This window comes from Astatotilapia calliptera, chromosome 20 (genome assembly GCF_964374335.1).
Source record: "Astatotilapia calliptera chromosome 20, fAstCal68.1, whole genome shotgun sequence".
NCBI lineage: Eukaryota > Metazoa > Chordata > Actinopteri > Cichliformes > Cichlidae > Astatotilapia > Astatotilapia calliptera.
In genome coordinates, this window is record NC_137441.1 from 2,225,559 (window position 1) to 2,253,330 (window position 27,772).

A 27,772-nucleotide genomic window follows, 5' to 3' on the forward strand; every position below is an offset into this window, starting at 1 on the left:
AAGCTGTTTATTTCAGATGATGGGTTGCTGATACGAAAGATTGTGACTTATACTCAGATTGTGATTCCAGAATCGAACAAAGAACTGGTGTACAAACACCTTCACTGCGAAATGGGTCACTTGGAGGTGGACCGTGTGATGAATTTGGCAAGGAGTAGGTTTTATTGGCTGAATATGTACAAAGATATTGAGTTTTTCATCACACGTGTGCAAATGTAATATTCAGAAAAAACCTACAGTTCAGCGTAGCGCCTCCATGTGTCACATGCCGGCTACTGCACCCCTTGAAATGGTTTCAATAGACTATGTCCATCTCGAAAAGAGCAGGGGAGGGTATGAGTATATTTTAGTGTTACAGGACAACTTCACCAAGTTTGCTCAAGTCTACTCTACACGCAACAAATCTGGCAAAACAGCAGCAGATAAAATTTTTAATGACTTTTCCTTGAAATTTGGTTTTCCTGGTAAATTGCATCATGATCAAGGCAGAGAAAAAGTGATTTGATTTGATTTTTGAGAATATGAAAACCATTTATTCAAACAGCTGCAGAAGTACAGAGGAATAGCTAATTCAAAGACTACACCCTACCATCCACAGGGAAACCCAGTGGAAAGGTTTAATCGCACCGTGCTGTGAATGCTGCGGACCCTGGATGAGGAAAAGAAAGAAAACTGGAGTGACTATGTAAACAAAGTTGTGCATGCCGATAATTGCACAACTAGTGACAGGATACTCGCCCTTTTATTTACTCTTTGGTAGACATCCACGTCTCCCTATTGATGTAATTTTTGGACTGAGTGAGACAAACAAATGCAAATCAGGATAATGATGAGCCGGCCCATCTCATAATATTCGTGCTGTCAGCTTTAATCTAGTTAAAATGACGCTAACGCCATAACCGCACCAATGTGCAAATCTCCGTTAGCAAGTTCGCCCCGTGCGTGGGGCTGACCTGCTTTTGTGAAGAATGCGCCATCTTTACAGCCTCAATCAGCTTCTAATTCTGCTTCTACTGCATCAAACACTCAGTGGCTGTCTGTAAAGTGTGTTACGATTTCAAAATTGGGGATGGAGACAAGAGAAAAAAACCACAATAACAACACTGGTCCGGCCGGGTTAAGTCAAACGATGATTTTAATAGTCACACGCGTGGGAGATGGACACTGTATGCAGACAGCCTCAGATCTCAAAATGGTGGAGCATTGATCAAACTCTTATAGCCTCTGGTGCCCCCACCTTATCATAAAAGCCTAAACATTCACATGCTTTCTCTCACACGGCGCCTAAGCTACGACCTTGGCTCCCCGTTTATCTGCTCCTGCTGAGATGGGGCAGAAAACTCCAGCATATTCTGTTTTCTTCTAATCAGACAAATAAGGCGATGACTTTCTGCGAACAGTATTTCTTATAACTCAGCAGTATAATGCATCATAAAACAATATCATTCATCCACAATAAATCAGCAGTCTAATGTAATGCAAATCAGTTTAACAGATGCAATAGTTATCAGCTTCTTCTAATTCAGGAGAATAATGCAAACTAAAACTACATAATAATTCACAATCTTTAATTAGGGGTATAACATGGCATAAAATAATATTATAGTCTAACAAGTGCAACAGCGAAAAACCGCATGTATTAAAATTACAGTGAACTGTCACCAAATACCCAGCAAACGTCTTGTGTTTTAAATGTTAACAGGTAAGAATAAAACTATGTAAAACTATGCAAAGACATCATAATTAGATTTTTGTTTTGTTTGGATGATGATATTCACACAAAGCATAGAATAATATGATAATATGGCACAATAGCACTTGAAAGGTCAAAGGCGAAAGCAACAATTCTTGAACTATTTTCACACGATGCTCTTCTTCTTCGTTTCCTCGTCCTTGTGGAAGACCGATCCATCTGAGTGCTTCCTCCAGCTCAGTTTGACGTCTCCCTGTACTCCCTGCTCCTTCAGCTTCTGTTGGATCTGACACACACAAATACTTAACATTACTCAGACAATAATATACACTAAATTCTTCAGAATCTATTTTTAAGAGAAGATATTTAAATTTACCTGACTCAGCCTAAGGTACATGAGCTGAAGGAGGTGTTTGTGCAAACAAGCATGACAAAACATTTTGTGTAGACAACTTTAATACACAGATGAAATCATCTCTAATAGTCAGTGTTTTGAATATTGAAGAAAAATGTATTTATATGCTGTAATAAAGCACTTGTTTAGTGATCAAGTAGAAGTAATACGCTGCTTTAAGTTTGATTTGAGAAAAATTCTTGTTTCTATATTGTTGTGAAGCAGATACAGTCGACTGGCAGTTTCAGTGACACATCACGAGGACAGACCCAGAAGTAGTGAGAGTCTTAAGTTGTTCACACAGTCGTGCAACTGAATCCAGCCAGATTGTTAGGTCCACATTCAGTGTTGTGATAAAGCTGCAATTCAGTGAGAGCTTCAATTTTTAAATACATGCACACATACACAGATGTATGTGTGCATGTATAATCTCTCTCTCATGTATATTAATAAATAAACATGACTTGCCTGGTTCAGCGTGGCTACCATCACATCAGGGTGGGTCAGATCCAGACCGGAGTTTATCAGGTTCACTTTCACCACTTCCTTGTAAACAGGTGCTTTTAAAATAAGAACAAATTGTTACATCCTTCATCAGCTCTATCTTTCACTTGCATTTTCATATTCTGCTTTTAAATGCATAATTTACTTGCAATAAAAAACTTATGAGTGCCAAAATCTCAGATTAACCTTCCTGGTGTGTTGTTTGCTGTTTTAATTTTATATATAAGCGACAACCAGAAAACAGAAATGGCCCATTTGTTATGACCCATCCTGTCATACTAATATTCACAATAATTTTACAGTGTTCACTTCAAACCTCTGAACTGAACACAACGGTTGATGCAGCTTCCATCACAACACTGAATGTGGGTCTGGCAGAATAAACTGTGTGACCACTTGAGGTTTCTGGGTGACAAAATGTGAAGCCAGCAGCTAGGAGCTCACTGTACAGGACTGTTTTCTCACATACAGTTACTTTCACATATTGAGCAGCTGCCACCACAACAGCGGATGTACAGCAAGAACCTTTTACATTAGGGTGTAGTTTGTAAATTGTGACCAATAGCAGCCAATGATTCAGGTAGTAATGCTTACCAACATTGCAAACAAACTCCTTCTGTGAGCCACAGGCCCAGTCCTCCCAGTTTGCATTTTGTTCAAAGTTTGCTGCCACGCAAGGCTCTGGTCCATTGGGTTCATTTGTTTGCCAATATGTAAATGAGGAGTTACTTCCATCCATCCACTTCCAGGACTCTGTGAAAAGGCCGATCCACACCCTTATCCCTGGAGGTACCAGGTCATCTATCTCCTGGTTCTCTGTCATGTTCCTCACACTGGCCAGGTCGGTGTAATGAAGTCTGCAGTAGCTCTGGGCGTTCGCCCATGACGCTATAATGTCAATGAAGACAAATGTCCTAGTCGACCCTGAAAACAGACCATACTCAAGTGCTGTGTACAACTGTAAATGCATTTGTAAGTCTAAACAATTAGGCCGTTGTTGAAACATCAATAAAAGCACAGAACAGGACCTGTTTTGTTCTAAGCTTCTAGTTAAGTTGAAAATCCTCACCTGTGTTATTAGAGCAGACGAATCTGAACACATTCGTACAAGGGTCATAAAACCACGGTCCATCAAGCATAAATACGCAGTATTCTATAACCCATTGGTTATCTGGTTGTCCAGGTGACCAGTTTCTGAACTCACTGGTTTCTGACGTTGACCACTGCCAGCCAACGATGTCATCATACAGCCCGATCCAGGCTCTCTGAAAGCACCAGTGGGTTTGTTTCATTAGACATAAAATATATGAGTTAGGCTGTCAGATTATCAGTAAGCACTGATATATACAGTATAAAACATTTCACATCTTGTGATATTTTGTAATTTAGTTCTTTAATTTTTTCCATTTTTATTTATAAAGATTAATACAAATTAAGAAAATCTCAATTAATTTGTAGATTTTTGCATCACAATTTTTCTGTCAAAAACATTTTCCACTTGACAAAAATTATATTCAAATATTTGTAAGTTCACAAGATCCTAACGCTAACCTTATTCAATTCAATTCAAAATGGTTCATAATAATTCAGTTTTATTTTTATAAAAGCAAATCACAACAACTGTTGCCTCAATCTGCTTTATTATACTGTAAAGTCAACGATCAGATCACCCCATGTGAGCACTTGGCAACAGTGAGAAAAGAAAAGTGATCTTTCAAGAAAATATAGTTTAAATATAGTTCAGTACCATAAAATTTAAATAATGTGCAAAAACCTAAAGTCCTACTGTCACAAAAAAAGCCAGAAAAATAATTTACATTGCCGTTTGTCATGGTGGTCATTTTGCTTAAATCTACTGTGCTGGTCAGCATCTGCACATCCTGCATGTCGTCTATAGTAGCCAGGTCTATGTATTTGTCTCTGCAGTAACTCAGCGCTTCAGTCCAGTTCTTCTGTTCATAAACAAACTGGTAGTGATGTTTGGAGGCGATGGCACACAGGCCTGCAAACACAGTAAATAAATGAGTTTAGCTTCAATGCATTTCTGTGTAATCTATTCTGTTGGCAGAAAATTTGTGTCAGGAGTAAATATAACGCACTAATGCATCATCTTTTTCATTTCTGTGAAGAAAAACAATGAAAGTTGAAGTCCCTTAGAGTTACAGTAATAATCTTCATCACAAGGATCACACTTAAATATGATGATGGAAACGTAATAATTCAGACTTGCCTGATGCCGCTATGATGAACAGAGCTTTTTCCATTCTTGTATGTTCCCTGCTTTCTCCTTTGGTCCGACTGTTGTGACATGACTTCTCATCTTCATCCTCATGCAAAAGGATTATGCAAGTTACTTCCAAGGACGCGATGGATGCATGTGTGTGTGCAGAAGTCAATTCAAAACAAGTCAAATCAGTTTTCCTTAAAGTCAATCATTTGCATGAGGGCGTCCTAGCTAATTAGGACATAAAGGGGGCGATCGTGGCTCAAGAGTTGGGAGTTCACCTTGTAATCGGAAGGTTGCTGGTTCGAGCCCCGGCTCGGACAGTCTTGGTCGTTGTGTCCTTGGGCAAGACACTTCACCCGTTGCCTACTGGTGGTGGTCAGAGGGCCCGGTGGCGCCAGTGTCCGGCAGCCTTGCCTCTGTCAGTGCGCCCCAGGGTGGCTGTGGCTACAATGTAGCTGCCATCACCAGTGTGTGAATGTGTGTGTGAATGGGTGGATGACTGGATATGTAAAGCGCTTTGGGGTCCTTAGGGACTAGTAAAGTGCTATACAAATACAGGCCATTTACCATTTTTTACCATTTTAAAGGAAACCTACTTACACCCCATCTAGAAAAACATGGATGGAACAGAAGTAATAAGATTCACAGATATTTTATATACACTTTTATACCACTTCATGAAAAAGGTAAAGCCCTCAAATCACACAAGCACGAATATCATGAGATGGGCCGGCTCAAAACTGTGTTAAGGGTTCAAATATCGAGGAGGGATACAGGAGGGATTCAAAATCCCGTGTGGGGAGATGAACGGTCACACACTCAGCGTCGATCTCCACCCAATAATACACAAGCAGTTGTTTTTATAGCATCAGGGTATTATTGATGGCGCCCCCTCATGCGTCAAAGCAGATACAATACATGCATAACTTCCAAAACCACAAATGTTCTGGTAACGACTTTTGACACAGTTTGAGAAGAACATTTTCTTCACCTCCAAGCCAGGTGCTTCCAGCTCATATACCAATATAAACAAATAAAAGACAATAATGAATAACCTGGTTATTCAAATAGCCTCATCCAGACAGCTCCTCAAAATAACCACCAAGAAATGCACACTTTACAGAGAAAACAAAGACATTTCAGAAGTACACTTCCTGACTTATTCTGAGTCATCTGTTACCAAGCAAACTCAAACGCAGCAGGTTGCTGAATACCCTCAGGCCTTTATTCAGGCCAGTTTCTAGATTATATGTGATATATGTATTGTAAGCATGTATGCAATCCTTCCATAGCTCTAGGCCACTTTGCTCAATAGATCGGCCGGACATCGCGCCGGATGAAGCTTCTGACCATCAATTAACTGACCGAGCTTCAACTCTTTAACCCTTTAAGACCTACCATAGAACCAAGTCCATCAGAGCTTATATTATATTTTTACCTGCTGTGGAGCCATGTTTGGGAGCATTTCAAGTTGCTATACATCAATACAACCATTACAGCCTAAATTTTAATAATATGTCTGCATTAAGTGCATAGATAAATAAATAAATAAATAAATCGTTTTTTTTTAACATATATTTCTAGTTAGAGAAATTTAAGAGGCTTATCCCTCAAAACTGTAAATACAAAAAAGTTGCACAAAATAGTTTCCCACCACTTCATAGTTTTACTTTTGAAATACACCAATTATTATACACTGCAGGAAAAACGAAAATTAGAGTACCACTTCCCCTGCCGGTGGCAGACGCCCTCAGACGTCGGTGCGTTGGTGTTTCTTTGTGTCCGGGGGTGGGCGTCCAGGTACACACCGGCTCACTCCTTGGCGGCCGCTTATCGGGGCCTGGAGCCTGGGGCTCGCTCGGGCCACTTCGGGGGTGGGGTGCCCCCGGCCTCTCGGCCTGGGGCTCGGTCACTCAGGCACGGCTGGCTGCTGGCAGGGCTCACGGGCACGTCACTGCAACCCCCCCTGGCTTCTGCTCCGCTGCTGCTGAGTGAGCCCTCATCTGGGACTCTCCTCAGCTCTTTCCGGGACAGTGGCGCGGCTGCCCCTCTGTTGGTCTTCCTTGGTCTCTTGTGTTCTGGGGGCCTCTGGATGTCTGGAGTTTTGATCTCCTGCATACCTGCTTCATGCCCTGGAGGACGGGGCTGTGGCCCCCCCACACCCTCTAGCAGATCATTACATGAAGGAACCTTTTAAAAAAACAAGCGCGTCCATGCTCACAGGTGTACGCACCTTCCCCCAGTCAAGTCTGTCCCGTATTCAGCAAGTGAAAATAAAATAAACAATAAAGGGTGAATCAAATGGACCATTACGGCAAGGCTGGGATGGTCAATTTGGTAAAGTAAATCCGTTGGGCATCTTTCTTCACCTTTAGACAATAATTCTGATGCGAAAGAGCCAAACGGGACAGGCAAAAAAAAAGGGAAAAAAAAGGGGAAAAAAAAGATATTGAGTTCTTCATCACACGTGTGCAAATGTAATATTCAGAAAAGACCTACATTTCAGCGTAGGGCCCCCATGTGTCACATGCCAGCTACTGCACCCTTTGAAATGGTTTCAATAGACTAAAATACATCATGATCAAGGCAAGCAAAAAACCGCATGTATTAAAATTACAGTGAACTGTCACCAAATACCCAGCAAACGTCTTGTGTTTTAAATGTTAACAGGTAAGAATAAAACTATGTAAAACTATGCAAAGACATCATAATTAGATTTTTGTTTTGTTTGGATGATGATATTCACACAAAGCATAGAATAATATGATAATATGGCACAATAGCACTTGAAAGGTCAAAGGCGAAAGCAACATTTCTTGAACTATTTTCACACGATGCTCTTCTTCTTCGTTTCCTCGTCCTTGTGGAAGACCGATCCATCTGACTGCTTCCTCCAGCTCAGTTTGACGTCTCCCTGTACTCCCTGCTCCTTCAGCTTCTGTTGGATCTGACACACACAAATACTTAACCTGGGACCTGGGAAATTGTCAACCAGCGGCCGCTCAGGGTTAATTGATCCCTTACACTGACCACAGGAGCCCCTTAAACAACTATGCCCCAAGTGTGGTCCTTTGCTGGGCCTGACAACCTTGTTAGTTTGAGAACCATGAGTGACTGTTTTCAAATCAGGCCTTCTTCCCTTTCGATACGCTTTCCGCTTAAGTGCCAGTTTCACACAATCAGCAACCACATGGCCAGGCTTGTGGCAGAAGAAACACAGTTTTGTTTTGGGTCTCGAAACCACAACTTTTTCAGCCTTGTTAGCTGGCTCCCTCCTAGCTCTCCAAGATGTGTTACCGTGAGAAGGGATGTCACATTCCACCGCGTTTGTTTTATGAGTTAGGGTAAACCCATCCGCCAGTATGGCAGCCTGCTGTAGAGTGGAAACCCTTTGCTCACTTAAATAACACGAAATAGACTCAGGAACAGAGTTTTTAAAATCCTCCACAAGCTTGAGCTCACGTAACGACCCCAAACTGTTAACCTGGCTTGCAGAGCACCACCTACCAAAAAGCTTTGCCTTCTCCCGAGCAAAGTCAAGGTAGGACTGACCCTGTGCCAACTCCAAACCTCGAAAGTTCTGCCTATAGGCCTCAGGCACAAGTTCATAGGCTTGGAGGACGGCACTTTTAATCTTTTCATAAACTAGGCTGTCTTGCCTAGACAGACCAAAGCAAGCTTCCTGAGCCTTACCTGTGAATTTACACAGCAACATCACCCCCCACACGTCTTCAGGCCACTGTAATGCAGTTGCTATGCTTTCAAATACACTGAAGAAGCTCTCAACACTGGATTCACAGAAAACGGGAACCAGGTGGATGTTATTACTTACAAACGAGCTTCTAGGCACCTGTGCACTTATGGCTGCATCAGCCATTTTAGGGGCCGGAGAAGGGTTAGAAAACACACCCTAATTAAGACACAACCACACCTCTCTGCCAACTCACTCCAAAACTACACAACTTAGTTTAAATGACCAACTTACCTCTTACAGTTTACACAATAAACAAACACAACTTACCCAGTTCCTAAGCACAACAAACTTTATCTTCTGGAGCGTGCCGGGCTCGAGGCAACTTGAAAGGCGAAACTTCAGCGACTGGAGCCCTGAATTGCCTACCCCCAACAGGGAACTAATCCCCGCCCAGGATTACTCCGAAAATAAAAAAGGCAAAACAAAAAAAAGAGTGCCCGAAGGAAGAACTTAAAACAAAGCTCAGCTGGACACTCACCTAACTAAACTGGGAAGTTGAATCTCCAAAGGTAAAAAACAGCCAGATAATCAAAAACCAATTCCAACTCAAAACTCCCTTTTCAACGATCCCGGACGAGCCCCCACTTGTTACATTCCCCCGAGGGGTCTAGGCGGTGAGGGGGAAGTAACAAAAGGTGTCCAGGTCAGAAAAAGGAGTCAAGGAGGCAAAAGGGTTAAATTAAAGAGTTTTATTGAAGTAGCTCAACTAAGAGAGACGGACAAGCCGCTATCACCATTTAAGAAAAACAAACAAAACTCAGGCGTTGGTCAATAAAGCAAAGTCAAAAGGAAAGCGCAGCTCACTAGCTGCAATCACCACAAAACACAGACAGCTCACTAGATGCAAACACCACAAAACACACACAGCTCACTAGCTGCAAACACCACAAAACACACACAGCTCACTAGCTGCAAACACCACAAAACACACACAGCTCACTAGCTGCAAACACCACACAAAATGGCACTCTGGCCCAGAGCTCACCTTTCCCTGGGCTTAAATACTTTTAATTACTGATGTGAGTCAGCTGTGTTACAGGGAAAGGTGGCACCTCAGGCAGAAGAGGTGGTGGGACACGCCCACACAGGCACCTTCAGGAGGAGGCCCTGCTAGGGCCGTAACACTCAGACAATAATATACACTAAATTCTTCAGAATCTATTTTTAAGAGAAGATATTTAAATTTACCTGACTCAGCCTAAGGTACATGAGCTGAAGGAGGTGTTTGTGCAAACAAGCATGACAAAACATTTTGTGTAGACAACTTTAATACACAGATGAAATCATCTCTAATAGTCAGTGTTTTGAATATTGAAGAAAAATGTATTCATATGCTGTAATAAAGCACTTGTTTAGTGATCAAGTAGAAGTAATACGCTGCTTTAAGTTTGATTTGAGAAAAATTCTTGTTTCTATATTGTTGTGAAGCAGATACAGTCGACTGGCAGTTTCAGTGACACATCACGAGGACAGACCCAGAAGTAGTGAGAGTCTTAAGTTGTTCACACAGTCGTGCAACTGAATCCAGCCAGATTGTTAGGTCCACATTCAGTGTTGTGATAAAGCTGCAATTCAGTGAGAGCTTCAATTTTTAAATACATGCACACATACACAGATGTATGTGTGCATGTATAATCTCTCTCTCATGTATATTAATAAATAAACATGACTTGCCTGGTTCAGCGTGGCTTCCATCACATCAGGGTGGGTCAGATCCAGACCGGAGTTTATCAGGTTCACTTTCACCACTTCCTTGTAAACAGGTGCTTTTAAAATAAGAACAAATTGTTACATCCTTCATCAGCTGGTATACAATGTACTCACAATTCGAAGTTTTTAACTCCGGATCCGAGCTGGCCGAGTGAGATCTTGAGGGAGAACAAAGGGAAGCGGCGGCCTAGAGGGAAGCGAGCCGGCGTCAGGAACAGGCTGAGAGCTCGTGCACACCGCACACCTGTGCCTAGCATCCTGCTCGCCAATGTCCAGTCACTGGAGAACAAGCTTGACGACCTCAGGGCCAGCATAAAGTTCCAGAGAGACATTCGGGACTGCAATCTCCTCTGCTTCACCGAGACATGGCTGAACCCAGCGGTGCCGGACCACGCCATCCAGCCGGCCGAGTTCTTCTCGGTTCACCGCATGGACAGGACACGGGACTCGGGGAAGTCAAGGGGAGGCGGCGTGTTTTTAATGGTGAACAACAACTGGTGCAACAGTGCGAACGTTGTTCCTCTCACACGCTCCTGCACACCAAATCTGGAACTACTGTCCATCATGTGTCGTCCTTTTTATCTACCTCAGGAATTTACATCGGTCATTGTAAGTGCCGTTTATATTCCACCACAAGCGGACACGGTCACCGCCTTATGCGAGCTGCATGAGGCACTCACACAGCACCAGACACAACACCGGGACGCTGTGCTTATTGTGACGGGGGACTGTAATAGCGCCAACCTCAAACGCGCAGCGCCGAACTTTTATCAACACATCACCTGCCCCACCAGAGGTGAAAGGACACTGGACCACTGCTACACTACGGTCAAGGACGGCTACAAGGCACAATCCCGCCCTCCGTTTGGCAAATCTGATCACGCCGCCATCTTCCTCATGCCAAAATACAAACAAAGGCTGAAACAGGAAGTTCCGGTTCAGAGGAAGGTCGCGCGCTGGACGGATCAATCAGTGGCCGCGTTACAGGACGCACTCGATGACGCAGACTGGGCCATGTTCAGAAACAGCTCCGATGATGACGTCAACGTGTTTACGGAAGCGGTTGTGGGATTCATCGGGAAACTAGCGGACGATACCGTGGAGACAAAGACTATCACAATGTTTCCCAACCAGAAGCCGTGGGTGGATAAAACCATCCGCGACGCTCTGAGATCCCGCACCGCTGCCTACAACACGGGACTCACGACGGGGGACATGGACCCGTACAAAGCCGCGTCATATAACGTGCGGAGGGCGGTAAAAGAGGCGAAGCAGCGCTACGGGAGGAAACTAGAGTCACAACTCCAACAGAGTGACTCTATTCAATTCAATTTCAATTCAATTTTTCTTTATTGTCCCACAAGGGGAAATTAGTTTAGCAGCAGGAGGATAAGAACAACAGAACAATACTATAAAACAATAATAACAATAATAATGATAGAAAATTCAAGGACAATTATTTGCCATTAAGGAGACAAGACGCAGTAGGGATAAAAGAGACCTGGAGTCTTTTAGTCCTCCTCGGAGGTACTCTAAAACGGCGGCCGGAAGGCAACAACTCAAACTCACTGTGAAGTGGATGGTTCACACAATTAATAATAGAATGAGCCTTTCTAAGCACGTTTCTATTGTAAATGGCCAAAAGTCCATCTTGCCAGCGCCCTGAAATTTTGCTAGCGGTTTTTACCAGAAGTCCCAACCGATTCTTATTCTTCACCGTCAGGTTACCAAACCAGGCAGCGATACAAAAAGACATCACAGATTCGATAAAACTTCTATAAAACAAAGACAACATCTCAGATGAGACATTAAAAGATCTCATTTTCCTTAAAAAGAACAGTCTTTGTAGGAGCCTGTGGCGGGGACTAAGGACAATAACGGACTATAAAGCACCAACAACCGGTATGACGAGCGCGGCCGTGACTCTGGCAGACGAGCTGAACACTTTCTATGCTCACTTCGAGGCTGCAGCTAAGGACTCCAACGATGCTAATGCTAGCGGCGCTAACGGCTGCAGACAGGAAGATACTGCCAGCACCGGAAACGTGCTCGTCATCTCCGAGCATGAAGTAAGGAGAGCCTTCAAGAGAGTGAACACCAGGAAAGCAGCAGGACCAGACGGCATCCCAGGTCGTATCCTAAGAGACTGCGCATACCAGCTAGTTCCTGTGTTCACTGAGATATTCAACATCTCTTTATCTCAGTCGGTGATCCCCACATGCTTCAAAGAGTCCATCATTGTTCCTGTCCCGAAGAAACCCCACCCTGCTTCTCTCAATGACTATCGCCCTGTAGCCCTCACCTCAGTAGTGATGAAGTGCTTTGAACGCCTGGTCAGAGACTTCATCATTTCTTCACTACCAGACACACTGGACCCACTACAGTTCGCTTACCGTCCAAATCGTTCCACAGACGATGCCATCTCTCATCTCCTCCACACATCACTCACTCACTTGGACACTAGAAGGGGGAATTATGTTAAAATGCTCTTCATAGACTACAGCTCTGCATTTAACACCATAATTCCCTCCACACTCACCACCAAGCTGGAGCATCTGGGACTCAGCTCATCTATGTGTCAGTGGATCTCCAACTTCCTAACTGGCAGACGACGGGCAGTAAGGATGGGCGGACATGTCTCAGCCTCCACCACTCTCAGCACTGGAGCCCCCCAGGGGTGTGTTCTGAGCCCCCTGCTGTACTCTCTGTACACATATGACTGCGTGGCCACTACCAGCTCCACCACCATCATCAAGTTTGCTGACGACACCGTCGTGGTGGGCCTGATCTCTGATAACAACGAGACGGCCTACCTGAAGGAGATTAGGAATCTGGAGAACTGGTGCCAGAGGAACAACCTCCTTCTAAACGTCAGTAAGACAAAGGAGCTGATAGTGGACTTCAGCACTAAGCAGGAGAGGAACTACCAGACCCCTGTCATCAACGAGTGCCCAGTGGAGAGAGTGGACAGCTTCAAATACCTCGGAGTTCACATCACGCAGGACCTGTCATGGTCCTGTCACATCAACTCCGTGGTGAAAAAGGCCCGACAGCGTCTCTACCACCTCAGACGCTTGAGAGACTTCCAACTGCCCTCCAAGGTGCTCAGGAACTTTTACTCGTGCACCATAGAGAGCATCCTGACGGGAAACATCTTAACCTGGTTCGGGAACAGCACCATGCAGGACAGACGAGCTCTACAGAGGGTTGTGCGGTCAGCTGAGCGCACCATCCGCTCCGAGCTCCCTGACCTGCACTCAATCTACAGCAGGCGGTGCTGGACCAAGGCCAGGAAGATGGTGAAGGACCTCAGCCATCCCAACAACAGACTGTTCTCTCTGTTGAGGTCAGGAAAGCGATTCCGCTCCCTGAAGACCAACACAGAGAGACTGAGGAGGAGCTTCTTCCCGCAGGCGATACGGTCTCTCAATCACACCACAACACAGTACTGACCCACACATATGGTTCTTACACACACACTGGACTTTCTGGACATTGTTTTCACTTCATCACTTAAATCACTGCTGCTGTTATTGTGTATATATTTATTTTTACTTCTTGTGTATTTTGTTCATACATTCTTATATAGTTCTATATTGTGTATTTTGTTGTACAGTTATTTTATTTTCAATTTAATTTATATATTTTATCTTATTCTTTCCCAGTGTGTTGTACAGTTATTTCATTGTTAACCTTAATTTATATTTTATTCCTTCCTAGTTAAATTTACCCTTTTTAATTTTTCATATTTATTTCCTATCTTATTCATAGCCTTTTCCTTTTTTGTTTTCTTTAGGTCACGAGCAGTTGTCCAAGCATTTCACTACATATCGTACTGTGTATGACTGTGTACGTGACAAATAAAAATTTGAATTTGAATTTGAATTTGAGCTCTATCTTTCACTTGCATTTTCATATTCAGATTTTAAATACATAATTTACTTGCAATAAAACACTTATGAGTGCCAAAATCTCAGATTAACCTTCCTGGTGTGTTGTTTGCTGTTTTAATTTTATATATAAGCGACAACCAGAAAACAGAAATGGCCCATTTGTTATGACCCATCCTGTCATACTAATATTCACAATAATATTACAGTGTTCACTTCAAACCTCTGCTGATGTGTAATATAAACAACAATATAAGGTGGAACACAGCGTGTCTCTTTAGAAAAATGACTACACAGTAAATAGTGCTGGGTGTCGTCACTGATTTCTATAATCGATTCGATTCAGATTCAGTTTTGATTCAGTCAGAAATATTATAATTCTGATCATTTACCAGTACATATCCATATTTTTAAATCTGTGTATAAAAACAAAGCTGACACTGTGAGACTTCATCAGAGGCATCACAGCAGCTGCTTTTGTGTCAGAGTAACTGAGGACAAAATACAGAAAACCAAAGTTACAGAGGTTTTGTTAGAGACACAATTTGACATAATTTTAAAACGTTTACATTTCTTTGCTATTAAACAGCAGAAACGAGGCTTTCTTGTTAAAGGTCATTTTGGAAAAAAACCTTAAAATGAAACAAAGGCCAACAGCACTGAACACAACGATTGATGCAGCTTCCATCACAACACTGAATGTGGGTCTGGCAGAATAAACTGTGTGACCACTTGAGGTTTCTGGGTGACAAAATGTGAAGCCAGCAGCTAGGAGCTCACTGTACAGGACTGTTTTCTCACATACAGTTACTTTCACATATTGAGCAGCTGCCACCACAACAGCGGATGTACAGCAAGAACCTTTTACATTAGGGTGTAGTTTGTAAATTGTGACCAATAGCAGCCAATGATTCAGGTAGTAATGCTTACCAACATTGCAAACAAACTCCTTCTGTGAGCCACAGGCCCAGTCCTCCCATTTTGCATTTTCTTCAAAGTTTGCTGCTTCCAGGACTCTCTGAAAAGGCCGATCCACACCCTTATCCCTGGAGGTACCAGGTCATCTATCTTCTGGTTCTCTGTCATGTTCCTCACACTGGCCAGGTCTGTGTAATGAAGTCTGCAGTAGCTCGTTATAATGTCAATGTAGACAAATGTCCTAGTCGACCCTGAAAACAGACCATACTTAAGTGCTGTGTACAACTGTAAATGCATTTGTAAGTCTAAACAATTAGGCCGTTGTTGAAACATCAATAAAAGCACAGAACAGGACCTGTTTTGTTCTAAGCTTCTAGTTAAGTTGAAAATCCTCACCTCTGTTATCAGAGCAGACGAATCTGAACACATTCGTACAAGGGTCATAAAACCACGGTCCATCAAGCATAAATACGCAGTATTCTATAACCCATTGGTTATCTGGTTGTCCAGGTGACCAGTTTCTGAACTCACTGGTTTCTGACGTTGACCACTGCCAGCCAACGATGTCATCATACAGCCCGATCCAGGCTCTCTGAAAGCACCAGCGGGTTTGTTTCATTAGACATAAAATATATGAGTTAGGCTGTCAGATTATCAGTAAGCACTGATATATACAGTATAAAACATTTCATATCTTGTGATATTTTGTAATTTAGTTCTTTAATTTTTTCCATTTTTATTTATAAAGATTAATACAAATTAAGAAAAAAATGGTTCATAATAATTCAGTTTTATTTTTATAAAAGCAAATCTTCTATAGTAGCCAGGTCTATGTATTTGTCTCTGCAGTAACTCAGCGCTTCAGTCCAGTTCTTCAGCTCATAAACAAACTGGTAGTGATGTTTAACATCTGAGGCGACGGCACACAGGCCTGCAAACACAGTAAATAAATGAGTTTAGCTTCAATGCATTTCTGTGTAATCTATTCTGTTGGCAGAAAATTTGTGTCAGGAGTAAATATAACGCACTAATGCATCATCTTTTTCATTTCTGTGAAGAAAAACAATGAAAGTTGAAGTCCCTTAGAGTTACAGTAATAATCTTCATCACAAGGATCACACTTAAATATGATGATGGAAACGTAATAATTCAGACTTGCCTGATGCCGCTATGATGAACAGAGCTTTGTCCATTCTTGTATGTTCCCTGCTTTCTCCTTTGGTCCGACTGTTGTGACATGACTTCTCATCTTCATCTTCATGCAAAATGAATATGCAAGTTACTTCCAAGGAGGCGATGGATGCATGTGTGTGTGCAGAAGTCAATTCAAAACAAGTCAAATCAGTTTTCCTTACAGTCAATCATTTGCATGAGGGCGTCCTAGCTAATTAGGACATAAAGGAAACCTACTTGCACCCCATCTAGAAAAACATGGATGGAACAGAAGTAATAAGATTCACAGATATTTTATATACACTTTTATACCACTTCATGAAAAAGGTAAAGCCCTGAAATCACACAAGCACGAATATCATGAGATGGGCCGGCTCAAAACTGTGTTAAGGGTTCAAATATCGAGGAGGGATACAGGAGGGATTCAAAATCCCGTGTGGGTAGATGAACGGTCACACACTCAGCGTCGATCTCCACCCAATAATACACAAGCAGTTGTTTTTATAGCATCAGGGTATTATTGATGGCGCCCCCTCATGCGTCAAAGCAGATACAATACATGCATAACTTCCAAAACCACAAATGTTCTGGTAACGACTTTTGACACAGTTTGAGAAGAACATTTTCTTCGCCTCCAAGCCAGGTGCTTCCAGCTCATATACCAATATAAACAAACAAAAGACAATAATGAATAACCTGGTTATTCAAATAGCCTCATCCAGACAGCTCCTCAAAATAACCACCAAAAAATGCACACTTTACAGAGGAAACAAAGACATTTCAGAAGTACACTTCCTGACTTATTCTAAGTCATCTGTTACCAAGAAAACTCAAACGCAGCAGGTTGCTGAATACCCTCAGGCCTTTATTCAGGCCTGTTTCTAGATTATATGTGATATATGTATTGTAAGCATGTATGCAATCCTTCCATAGCTCTAGGCCACTTTGCTCAATAGATCGGCCGGACATCGCGCCGGATGAAGCTTCTGACCATCAATTAACTGACCGAGCTTCAACTCTTTAACCCTTTAAGACCTACCATAGAACCAAGTCCATCAGAGCTTATATTATATTTTTACCTGCTGTGGAGCCATTTTTGGGAGCATTTCAAGTTGCTATACATCAATACAACCATTACAGCCTAAATTTTAATAATATGTCTGCATTAAGTGCATAGTCATTACATAAATTGCAAAAAAGTGCAATAAACTACAAAAGAATTTAAAATCGTTTTTTTTAACATATATTTCTAGTTAGAGAAAATTAAGAGGCTTATCCCTCAAAACTGTAAATACAAAAAAGTTGCACAAAATAGTTTCCCACCACTTCATAGTTTTATTTTTGAAATACACCAATTATTATACACTGCAGGAAAAACGAAAATAAATATTATAGTGCAAATTTGCAAAAAAGCCGCATATGCATCAAAATAAACTATTTCCAGCTGTGCATTATGAGTCCTAAGCATCCCAGAAACGACACAGAAAGTCATAAAGTCAAAGATAACTTTTAAAAACACCAGTATAGGCTCATGAGGCCCTGATGGTAAAAAACTACATTTCTGCAAAAATGACATCACTTCCGGTTTTCGGGCAGGTAATGGTGGACATGCGATAGTTCATGCTGATGTCTATTCCAACATAGGAAGTGTTACAAACAGCTGATCGGCAAAGCGTGTTTCTGGAATATTATGTTTTTGTTGCTGCAAGTGCTTTTTATGCAGTTTTTGCAAAGCTATATGTGGAAGGAAACTGTGACCGAGGACAAGCTGATGGCATGAGATGTAATTACAGCTCCTCCGGTTTCATATGGAAAAAAATTATTGTGCTAGCTTACGTGGTTGCAGTGCTACTGGGATTTAAAAATAGTTACGCAAAACGGAGCGTGCCCGCTCTGATTGGTTTTAAAGGGTTAAAAGCACCAAAATGCAATGTGTATAAAATGATTACAGTTGCTCCTGCAATGAAAGATTATTATGTGATTATGCTAACACCTGAAATACAGACTTTAATGTAATATCAACAGCTCCAATAAATGCTTTAATGCAATGATTGTTATGTGGTTCTAATGCAATAATAATGACTTAATGCAAGGTTAATTAATGCAATGATAATACAGATAACAAGTAACAGTGAAATAATTTGTTTTATCCCACAACTGGAAGGTCCATGTCTGTAGGTTCAGCTGTGTCTCCCTCCTGTGTTTTGTTTCCCTTTGTGTATATAAGTGTGTCTTCTGTCGGGATGAGAATATTATTTTACTGTTACTATTCATAACCATTATTATTACTGTTGCATCACTTATGATTTATCATTTCATTAGAGCATTTATTGAAACTGTTGATGTTACATTAAAGTCTGTATTTCAGGTGTGAGCATAATTACATAACAATCTTTCATTGCAGGTCCAACCGTAATCATGTTATGCACATATTGCATTTTTGTGCTAATTAAAGAGTTGAAGGTCTGTCAAGTTAATTAATGGTTTGCTCCTCAAAGTACAGCTATTGAAAGGATTGCACGCATGCTTACAGTACAATTTACCACATATTATACATGCTGTCCAAAGATGGAATAAAGGCCTGTGTGCCCTGTGGTATTGAAGTTTGCCTGGTAACAGATGACGCAGAGGGAGGTCATGCACTAAGGTTAAAACACAGACACACAGTCTGCCTGAATACACATTCACAAATAAGTGAAGTGCAGTAAGTGATATAACAGGAAGCATCTGGCGGGTGGCGGAGGAACAGAGGAAGGAACTGTTCTTTTTTTAGAATATGTCCTTGGCAGAATTACTGGAACATGCATGTGTTTTTTATCTGCGTTGATGCATATTACTCGTCATCAACTATGTTATATATATGACACCCCATTTATTGTTCGGAGGAGATCAAGGCTGATGTTTTGCAGAGCTCATCTTCCCACATATATGTGTTTTAATAAAATCATTGTTTTGACGCACAATGGACCTTCAGTCGTATGTCTCTTTCCTCAAATACGAATCAGGACACTTCTCTCAGTGCTTGTTGTTGGTTCATCTGCTTTTCATGCCCTGTGTTTCATGTTTTCTTGTTTGTTTTGTTAGTTATCCCAGTTCAGGGGTCCGTTCTTCGTACCTCGCTTACTACATCCAAGATCAAATGACACATCCAAGATCAAATCATCGCGCTAACTTTGAGCTCGCTATTCCAGTTCTTCAAACACACCTGTTGTTGACGATTAGTACAGCTGGATGAAGTAATGTGAGATCACTGGGTGGCTTAACAGGGGCTACGCATCGAAAGTAGAAACATTGATCGGCAACCCTTTGATTGGTCGGCGAAAATGTCGAAGGAGCGCGCTCAGTATTTTTCTGCAGCAGAGGAAGAACTCTTGATTGAGGGATTTCAGGAGTTTCAGAGTTTAATTAAAACGCAAGGGAACACTGCAAAGGCTGCAGAAGCAAGGAGAGAGGGCTGGCAGGAAGTTGCTGACAAATTAAACTCGTAAGTAATTTAATAATAGAAATAATAATGGATTGGATTTATATAGCACTTTTAAAGGCACCCAAAGCGCTTTACAATACCACTATTCATTCACTCCCACATTCACACACTGGTGGAGGCAGCTACGGTTGTAGCCACAGCTGCCCTGGGGCAGACTGACAGAGGCGAGGCTGCCATATCGCGCCATCGGCCCCTCTGGCCAACACCAGTAGGCGGTAGGGTAAATTTATTATATTACACTATATTATATTATATTATATTACATTATATTATATTATATTATATTATATCCTCTTTCACATTAGAGCCACGACAGGACCCACTAGAACATGGGAACAAGTAAAAGTGGAATATAAGAATATTCTACAGAATGGTAATATCTCCAAATGGAAGTTTTTCCTCCTAGCAAGGAAATACAGGTGCAGCAGTCAGAGTATTGCTGAAAGGGATCTCCTGAGAAATCTTAAGAGATTTCTATTGCTTTTAGTCTCTTGAAAAGAGACCCTGAAATAATCTGTTTGTTTATAACAGCAACCAAGAAAAGGGCAGAGCAAAAAAAGACAGGTGGTGGTTGATAGGTTTGTAGCCTGAACTTATTCGCTGGAACGTTGACGACAATACAATTACACAACAAAGCAAGACACGAAGTAGGCAAAGTTCTTCAGCCGTTCCTTCGCTTGACCCCAGTTGCTCTCGTCCATTTTCCCGTAACACTGCTCTTTTATTGAGGTTACATGAATATGCATAGGTTCATTAACATATGACGTCTACATACACACAAAGAGTACCTTGCCTGTGTGTGTGTGTGTGTGTGTGAGGTCAAGATGTGACCCTGTGAAGACTCTCCAAAGCTGGTGCCAGGAGTCTAGCGGGTCCGTCTGAACAAAGGGCTCTTATACTTAAAGAGATGTACGTGTGTTTGCTATACCATATATCAATAAGAGAAGATACGACCTCTCCTAGGAGGTGTGTGATCTATGCCAGAACACTCTGTAGAGGAGTGAACGCACTCCCGTCTTCATGCTACACAGAGTTGTTACAGACCTCCTAGGATGAGACATTCTTTCAATCTACAAATGATTATATACTTCTAAGCATATATGAGTAAATATTTCTAAGCATAAATGACAATCAACAATACAAAACCTAACATTCCCCCTTTTGACAATTATGCTAGAAAAGTTCCCAGTTATGAATACCTCATGTCTGACAGTTTCAATACAAACCTTTTTATACTCAGCATATGTCAAATCACCCTAGATTACTGAAAAAGTACACAGTTTAACAAATGTGTTTGCAGTTATCCCATTCCTCATTGATCTCATCCAATGGCAAACTGCCATCCTCGAACTCCCTCTGCGCTGTCGATGGAGCTTGGCACGCTCCCCTCATCCTTCAGGTGTCCGTCTGTTGTCCACAATCTCCTCTGTTGGTCTCTGGAAATCCCCTTTGGCACAGCTCTCATTCCAACGCAGTTTCATGGTCCTTGCTGTGGCTCCAAAGTCTGGTCTCATGATGGGCCCCAACCAGCTCGACCTTTGACCTCAACCACTGCCTGGGCTGTCAGCTATGCCTGGAATGGTTCTTGCTTCTCACTGGGCCTCTTAAGATTTCTCAGGAGATCCCTTTCAGCAATACTCTGACTGCTGCACCTGTATTTCCTTGCTAGGAGGAAAAACTTCCATTTGGAGAGCATGTCAACAATCATCAAACCACATTTTTTAGTTCAGTGAACTTCACTTATAGGCCATCAAAGCCTCATCTGAACACGGATGTACGACTTGCATAGGTTTAATACCTGTAAATAAACGGTTAATCATAGAAAACATTATTTCATGTTAATCCTGGACCCCTCCTCTTGACTCATGGACACTCCCACGAGTCAACCCATCAAACCTGGATCCCTGTCCTAAAGAAAAAGGTTAGCTAGATCATGTCCCAGGCAACATCAGGGCATCTCCGCTGGAGTAGCTCCGTAACCCTGCAATAAAAGATGTTAGCGTGTTTTGCATATTAAGTTTGCTTAACACCTGGCTCTCCCAGGAGCCTGCATACACACCATCGTGGCCTGGAAAGCAAAATCTGGAAGTGAAATCAAACTTCACACTTGTAAATAATTGTATCATAAAAGTAATAAAGCATTCAACATCAGCAAGACAAGTGTCATGTGCAGGTTTTCCCAAATCAGTAAACTACAACTATTACCCTAATTTGCCTCAGACATGGATCATCCCATGTGCTCAGTTAACATTAATGTAATCGGTGACTGCCCTTAAGCAAAGTCACTCCACTCATATATTACTATGGGCTCAAAAGTGGCCAGCAAATGAGCCCATATTAAACTATCCCATAAACACTGCATCTCTTATTTGTTTTTCCTCATGTCACTTGTCCGCTTCTGCTGAATCCTCTACATGCATTCTTAGAAAAACAAACATTAGCAATACACATTGACTGTGGTCAGACGCAGGTCGACAGGTTCCAGAGGTGCCATAAAAAGACCATAAAGTTAGCCATCCATTGCTGTGGAAAGAAGTGACACTAGTTTTCAACACAGGAAATTTCTCACATGTTATTCACATCATCAAAGTAACCTTCACATTATCCCAACAACACAGTGTAACAGCACCACCACTCATGACCTGGAAACACAGTTTCTTCACATATAAACCCAGAAATCCTGTAGTAGGAAAAAACATCAACCAGTTGTCCTGGTATAAATCACGTGATCAAACCACATGAAGAACTGTAATGCTGTAGAAAAGAAAATGCAAATGTTAGCGCTGCGCAGGTGTATACACACTTTCTCACAGTTTCCTCTGTGAGCAACACAAGGTAGTGAATAACACCCCTGGTAGATGCACAGACACAGAAAGTGGCACTTAAAAGGTTAAATCATCACGCAACCTCGAATGTTGCTGTCATCTTTCTGCTCCTGTAAAAGGAAATACACATAGATTCATCTGCACCTTTGTCAGGTGGGGGTTAACTCCGCACAGTCGTGTTACATCAGTAAAGTCTTGTCAGCTTTTGTCAGCTTTTACCAGTCAGTCAGTCAGTTTTTTTTCTTTCACTCATTCATTCATACATTCATTCTTTCTTTCTTTGTTGATAGTCGAACCTATCGTCGCATTTAGTTTCCACTCTCAGCAAAATGACGTCATTTCAAAAGAAAAAGAACTTTAGCTCGGAATACATCGCTGAATCCTTTTTGGACAGGAACTTACTTTCTAATTGTCCCAAATAAGTGGCTTTCTCCAGAGCCCATTTTAATGTGGAGAAACTCGTAACAATTTCCTCGACGACGTGTCGTACAGCACTTTCTGTTCTAATCGTGCAGATCTGCTCAAACGACAGAGATTATCGAACAAAACTTTCAGTGCACTGTGAAAGTATCAAAATAAAAAAGCCTTGTTAAGTCATGACACAAGCTCCTCATCTCAGGAGGGTAAATCATACCATTAGCATGGTTTATCATACCATCATACTAATTGGCAGGCTCAACTTCACAACAAAAGGAAAAATTTTCAGCTAGATTCACTCCAAACCAACCATCAGCTGCACAACACACAACATAACCCTAATGTCCTATTAGCTATGAGTTTAATCCCCAGGTCTGTGCTCTTCACTCATTTAGGCCACAGATTTTATTCCGTTTTCCTTTTTCCCTTCATCCTAAAACATGTGACATGGTGTCATGAACTTCACAAAGGAAGTTTGTTCTGACGTATCCAGAATTGTGTATCTAGGTACAGGATTCACTCGCACATCAAAATAGGGCTTCGGAGTTGACGTCACGCCGCAATGCATTGTGGGAGCGCGGCGGCATTTTCGGGGTCTACGAATCAAATCAAACACACTGTGTTGGAACGACGATTACAAGATGCTTAAAAGCAGCTTAAAAGAGAATGGACTGTATAGAGACCGATTGCGTCCAGAGGCGAAGCGGCGGTACTTGCAGAAAATAGCCTGCATTGGAAATGTGGACCCGTATGAAATACGGCCGTGGAGTAGAAACCCTGAAGACCAACCGCTATTGACGTAGCCTGATATATTTCATACCTTATCTGTGGAGTCAGCGCGTACAAGTCGTCATTCAATCAAAGGTAAGTCAGTTCGAGTACAGCGAGTGAAATGCGTTTGATTTCCCTGCAAACATTCAGATTACTGCAGCATAAATTCATTCATGAGGGGAAATTACAGTGAGAACATGTGGAGACTGTTAGGTGGATAACATAGTGAGTTCAGTGCATTGATGAGACACTGTCCTGAAGGATTTAGTTATTCTCTATGGTTAAAGAAATTGCAATGATTTATTAATGTTTATTATAAATAATTCTAATTATACATCTTGCTTCCATATTTGTATCTTGTGTCACTGAAAATACATTTTATTTTAATTTTATACTTTGATTAATGACCTGCAGAATCTCCTTAACATATTAAGTGATTCATAATTGTCACTTTATGCTTTCTCCATCTCTAAAGTGATGACATCCTTGCATTACATACTTTAGGTTCATTTTCTGCAGGCAGGTTTCTGACAGAACAGACAGATTTAGACTATAACATGCAGCGTTCTATAGATGGACACATAAAGAAATGAAAAATGACATGTATGTGCTAACTTTCTTGACACTTTGTTACATTTATGATAAAGTAGATTAAACACATTTGTGTCGGCCTTGGCTCATAGTTCTTGTCTTTAAATGAACTTTGTCTGTGTGTGTTTCAGGTGCTGCACTCTAAGACTGAATGAACCAGCATTGCAGCCATGGGTCACTGTGAGCATCACAGGGAAGGTTGAAGCCGCCCGCTGCACCTGTATGGCCGGAGTCGCAGAGACCTGCACCCACGTCGCTGCTCTTCTGTCTAAAGTAGACGGAACAGTGTTGATCCGTGGCACAAGGACTGTTACAGATGAACCTGCATACTGGGTTTTGCCTGGTAATAATACCAAGATACACCCAGAGGTTGGCCATAAGATAGACGACTTCTCTTCAGCTGCCCAAAAAAAGGCTCTTGATCAAAACATACACAGACCATCTGTAGTGACGGGTAAAAGGAGCCGTCCTCAAAAAAGAAAAACCCCACCTGCTACTGTGGAGGAGTTGTCACTGCTATAATGCCATCATGTTTTATCTAGGGGTCTAGATGTATGCCTGTAGTGCACTGCTGTGTAAATAATTTGCATTTACTGAATATGTACTGACTGAGTCCCACTGTTCAAAAGTTGAATAAAGAAACTAAATTATTTTGCCTTTTTTTTTTTTATTAAAACCACTTTATAGAACATCACATCAGTAACAGTGTAGAATCCATGTCATTTACAGTTTACAAATGACAAAATGTTTACACCAAATCATGAGTGTTTACATGATATCACCCACTACTAACATTACTTTATTTACTGTATCTTTTGAAAAAATAACAGCACAAGACTTAAGAACATTTAACAGGAGCAGGTTTCATTCTTCTCTGGTTTTATTATCACACTGTTCACCAAACGCAGCAAACCTTCACCATCTTATCCAGAAGGGTCACCTCTTCACCCTCACATGGAAGAAGTAATCTGATTGGCATGGTGGTTTGTTTGAAGCAGGTCCCTCGTGTAGCGCTGGAAACCAGTCATGATGTTTCATCCATTTCATCGGCTGGTTTGCTGCAATAATGCCAAATAATTAGCAACTCTATAAATAGACGGTAGTTCTGCAAAATCACTCAGTAGGATGTTTGTTCTAATTTGCTATGAGCTCAGAGCGCATCGAAAATGAAACTAATAGGCTATAAAGAGAGATATGAACATATTTAGAACTTACCGGAATGAAACTGTCTGGAGCACCAACAGATATTTGGAGATGGAAGAGAGCTGCACGTCAGCTCGTCTCACAGCTGCTATCCAGGCTAGACGCCTTCGTTTGGTAACATCGATACACGAGCTGCCTCATGTCGCTTCCAGGTTGGGAAAGCATAAAAAGACAATCCAACCTTATTCCCGTGCCGGTCGTAAGATCGAACATTGCAGCCGAGCACACAGCAAGTACGAACCATGGCTATGCTATCGCTCCTAGCTTAGACCCCCAAAATGGTGAATCGGGCCAAAATCCTTTCCACGCCCACCCCCGTGACATCACGCTCCGAAGCCCTATAGGAAACTCAGTGTTTTAGAGTCTCCACTCAACACACAACAAACTCCAACACATCTCATTCACTCGTGCTAAAATTCAGTCACCTTTCCTTAATCTAAGAACGATCAACTAATTTGCATATCAGCTATTAACCCACTAAGTTGACAGGACAACAGAAATGCACGTTCAAAATGTTATCACAAAAATAGAATTTCCCTCATACAGTAAATTACTTGTGCTGCATCAATCAAGCAGCAAGCATTTCCCAATTTACTATATCAACGACTAAATTTATTGTCTGATCACTGGTTGGTCAAACCAGAATCTTTTTTTTTTTTCCACAAAAGTTAAACTGTTGTCCTGCAACCTAGAGAGTTAATTGTCAGCATTGGATAAATTCAGTATTTGATAACAAGTGTCTGTTAAATTCACACTATTTTAAACACTGACGAGAGATAACAAGCTAATTTTCATTGCATGTGTGTTTGTGTTATTAGGCAGGTTTAATCAATGTCTGTGGAGCTGCATCTCCAGCAGGGCATGTTCTTAAAGCTGCCTTTCCTACACACTTCTCTGCTATTATTTGACCATTTCTTAACTAATGTGCTATGAGTCCACTGGTCTTTGCATCACACGAGGTGACTTGGACAAGATGATAAACAGACTCACATGCTTAAGATGTTGTGTAATCTTCATGAGCTCTCTTGTGTTTGTAAGTGTTAGTAGGGTTAATGCATGTTCTGCTTGTGTGTGTGATTTTGTATATGTTTCTTTTTTTGCAGTGTTTCAGACTCCTTCACAATTTTCCAACTTAAGCAGTCAGTTTTCTTTTCCCCAGGTTTGCTAACCCAAATTTTGATTTCCCACATTAAATAACAGCATTCCTCTGTGTTTCCACTTACTCTCACTCTGTTGTCCTCTCCCACTTTGACAGTCCAACAGCCGGCAGTTCTCCTTCAACTTTGTCCTGTGTTTCACTGTCTCTTCTTGCCATTTTACTGCAAGGTGGCAAATGTCAAACTCCAACAGTCTCCTCAGTTCTCCTCAAACGTTCTTTTCACATGCACAGTGAATTTGCAGCTTCTTGTAAACACAGTGCCATTCATCCGATCAGGCAGGATGATGGGTTTGCTCTTCTTCTCCGATGCTGTTTGTCCACACTGCTGCTGCTTGCTGGGACTCTTTGCTCAGGACTTTGCTGCTGTCTCTTTATCTGCCATGTTATTGCTCTTTGGAGCTGCATTCCTTGTCTTCAGGGAGGAGTGAGAGCTTGCTTGTGAGGTTGAGAAACACATGGCGCTGTAAATAAGTCAGCCAGAAACTTGGCCTGCATGTTTCCAATGATGTTAAACTATAACTTTCTTCCGACCGCTGCATGTGGAAAATTGATTCAGGTCTGCTTTTCACCTGAAAGTGACAAACTAACAAACTAAGACATTTTCATTATTATCATCACTGCTTAATCAACACACATCTCTCTCTCTCTCTGTGTGTGTGTTTTTGTGAACAATCCTTTCTTAAAAGCAGAAAATGAAATTGTAGTTGTTTTTGGCTAATCAACACAAAACCTTTTTCCTATGTTTTTTTTTCATCTACAATACAAATTCTTTCTTCTTCACTCTTTTTTTCTTTCTTTACAATAGCTGGTGACCCGCAGAATCAGCGCTCTCACAATCAGAGGCAATTACTTTTACACAGCGCACAAAAACACTGTGACGTCAGACACATTCACACTCACTTTGTCAGTTGCATAAATAAATCATATGGCTGATGATATGTGCCATGGTGATCCATAGGCAGGATCACAAGTTTATCTAATTATTTTTAACTCAACAAAACAAATAAACAAAAACATGATGCTGATGCTATGAACACTCCACACACATGAGTCAAGATG

General features: G+C 41.6%; 1 protein-coding gene and 2 long non-coding RNA genes across 4 annotated transcripts; 1 reads left to right on the forward strand and 2 right to left on the reverse strand.

Annotated features, from left to right (window-relative positions):
• Positions 1-1,117: 1,117 nt before the first annotated feature.
• LOC145423278 (secretory phospholipase A2 receptor-like) lies at positions 1,118-15,327 on the reverse strand. 2 transcript variants are annotated; one of them, XM_080295556.1, is made up of 7 exons: positions 15,103-15,327; positions 5,097-10,338; positions 4,822-4,918; positions 4,409-4,593; positions 3,661-3,856; positions 3,186-3,515; positions 1,118-2,647 (listed from the first exon to the last, which is right to left on the reverse strand). In XM_080295556.1, the coding sequence occupies exons 3-7, from the start codon at positions 4,853-4,855 to the stop codon at positions 2,466-2,468; spliced, it is 927 nt and encodes a 308-aa protein (XP_080151682.1). In that variant the 5' UTR covers positions 4,856-4,918; positions 5,097-10,338; positions 15,103-15,327; the 3' UTR covers positions 1,118-2,465. The 2 variants fall into 2 exon arrangements, with proteins under 2 accessions (XP_080151682.1, XP_080151681.1); XM_080295555.1 differs by having other exon boundaries at positions 4,822-10,338.
• Positions 15,328-23,540: 8,213 nt separating this feature from the next.
• LOC145423280 (uncharacterized) lies at positions 23,541-25,001 on the forward strand. Its single transcript, XR_013904362.1, has 2 exons — positions 23,541-23,853; positions 24,483-25,001. It is a non-coding gene; the product is annotated as an uncharacterized LOC145423280 (long non-coding RNA).
• On the reverse strand, positions 25,002-25,871 carry LOC145423281 (uncharacterized). The gene is made up of 2 exons (XR_013904363.1): positions 25,567-25,871; positions 25,002-25,409 (listed from the first exon to the last, which is right to left on the reverse strand). It is a non-coding gene; the product is annotated as an uncharacterized LOC145423281 (long non-coding RNA).
• Between the last annotated feature and the right edge of the window lie 1,901 nt (positions 25,872-27,772).

Bases quoted from the DNA above. Each gene is read 5' to 3' on its own strand.
- LOC145423278 (XM_080295556.1), bottom strand. From the start codon at position 4,855: ATGGAAAAAGCTCTGTTCATCATAGCGGCATCAG. The intron at 3,516-3,660 runs GTGAGGATTTTC...GTCTGTTTTCAG, and splicing joins CGTCTGCTCTAATAACACAG to GGTCGACTAGGACATTTGTC. The intron at 2,648-3,185 runs GTAAGCATTACT...TTATTTTAAAAG, and splicing joins GGAGTTTGTTTGCAATGTTG to CACCTGTTTACAAGGAAGTG.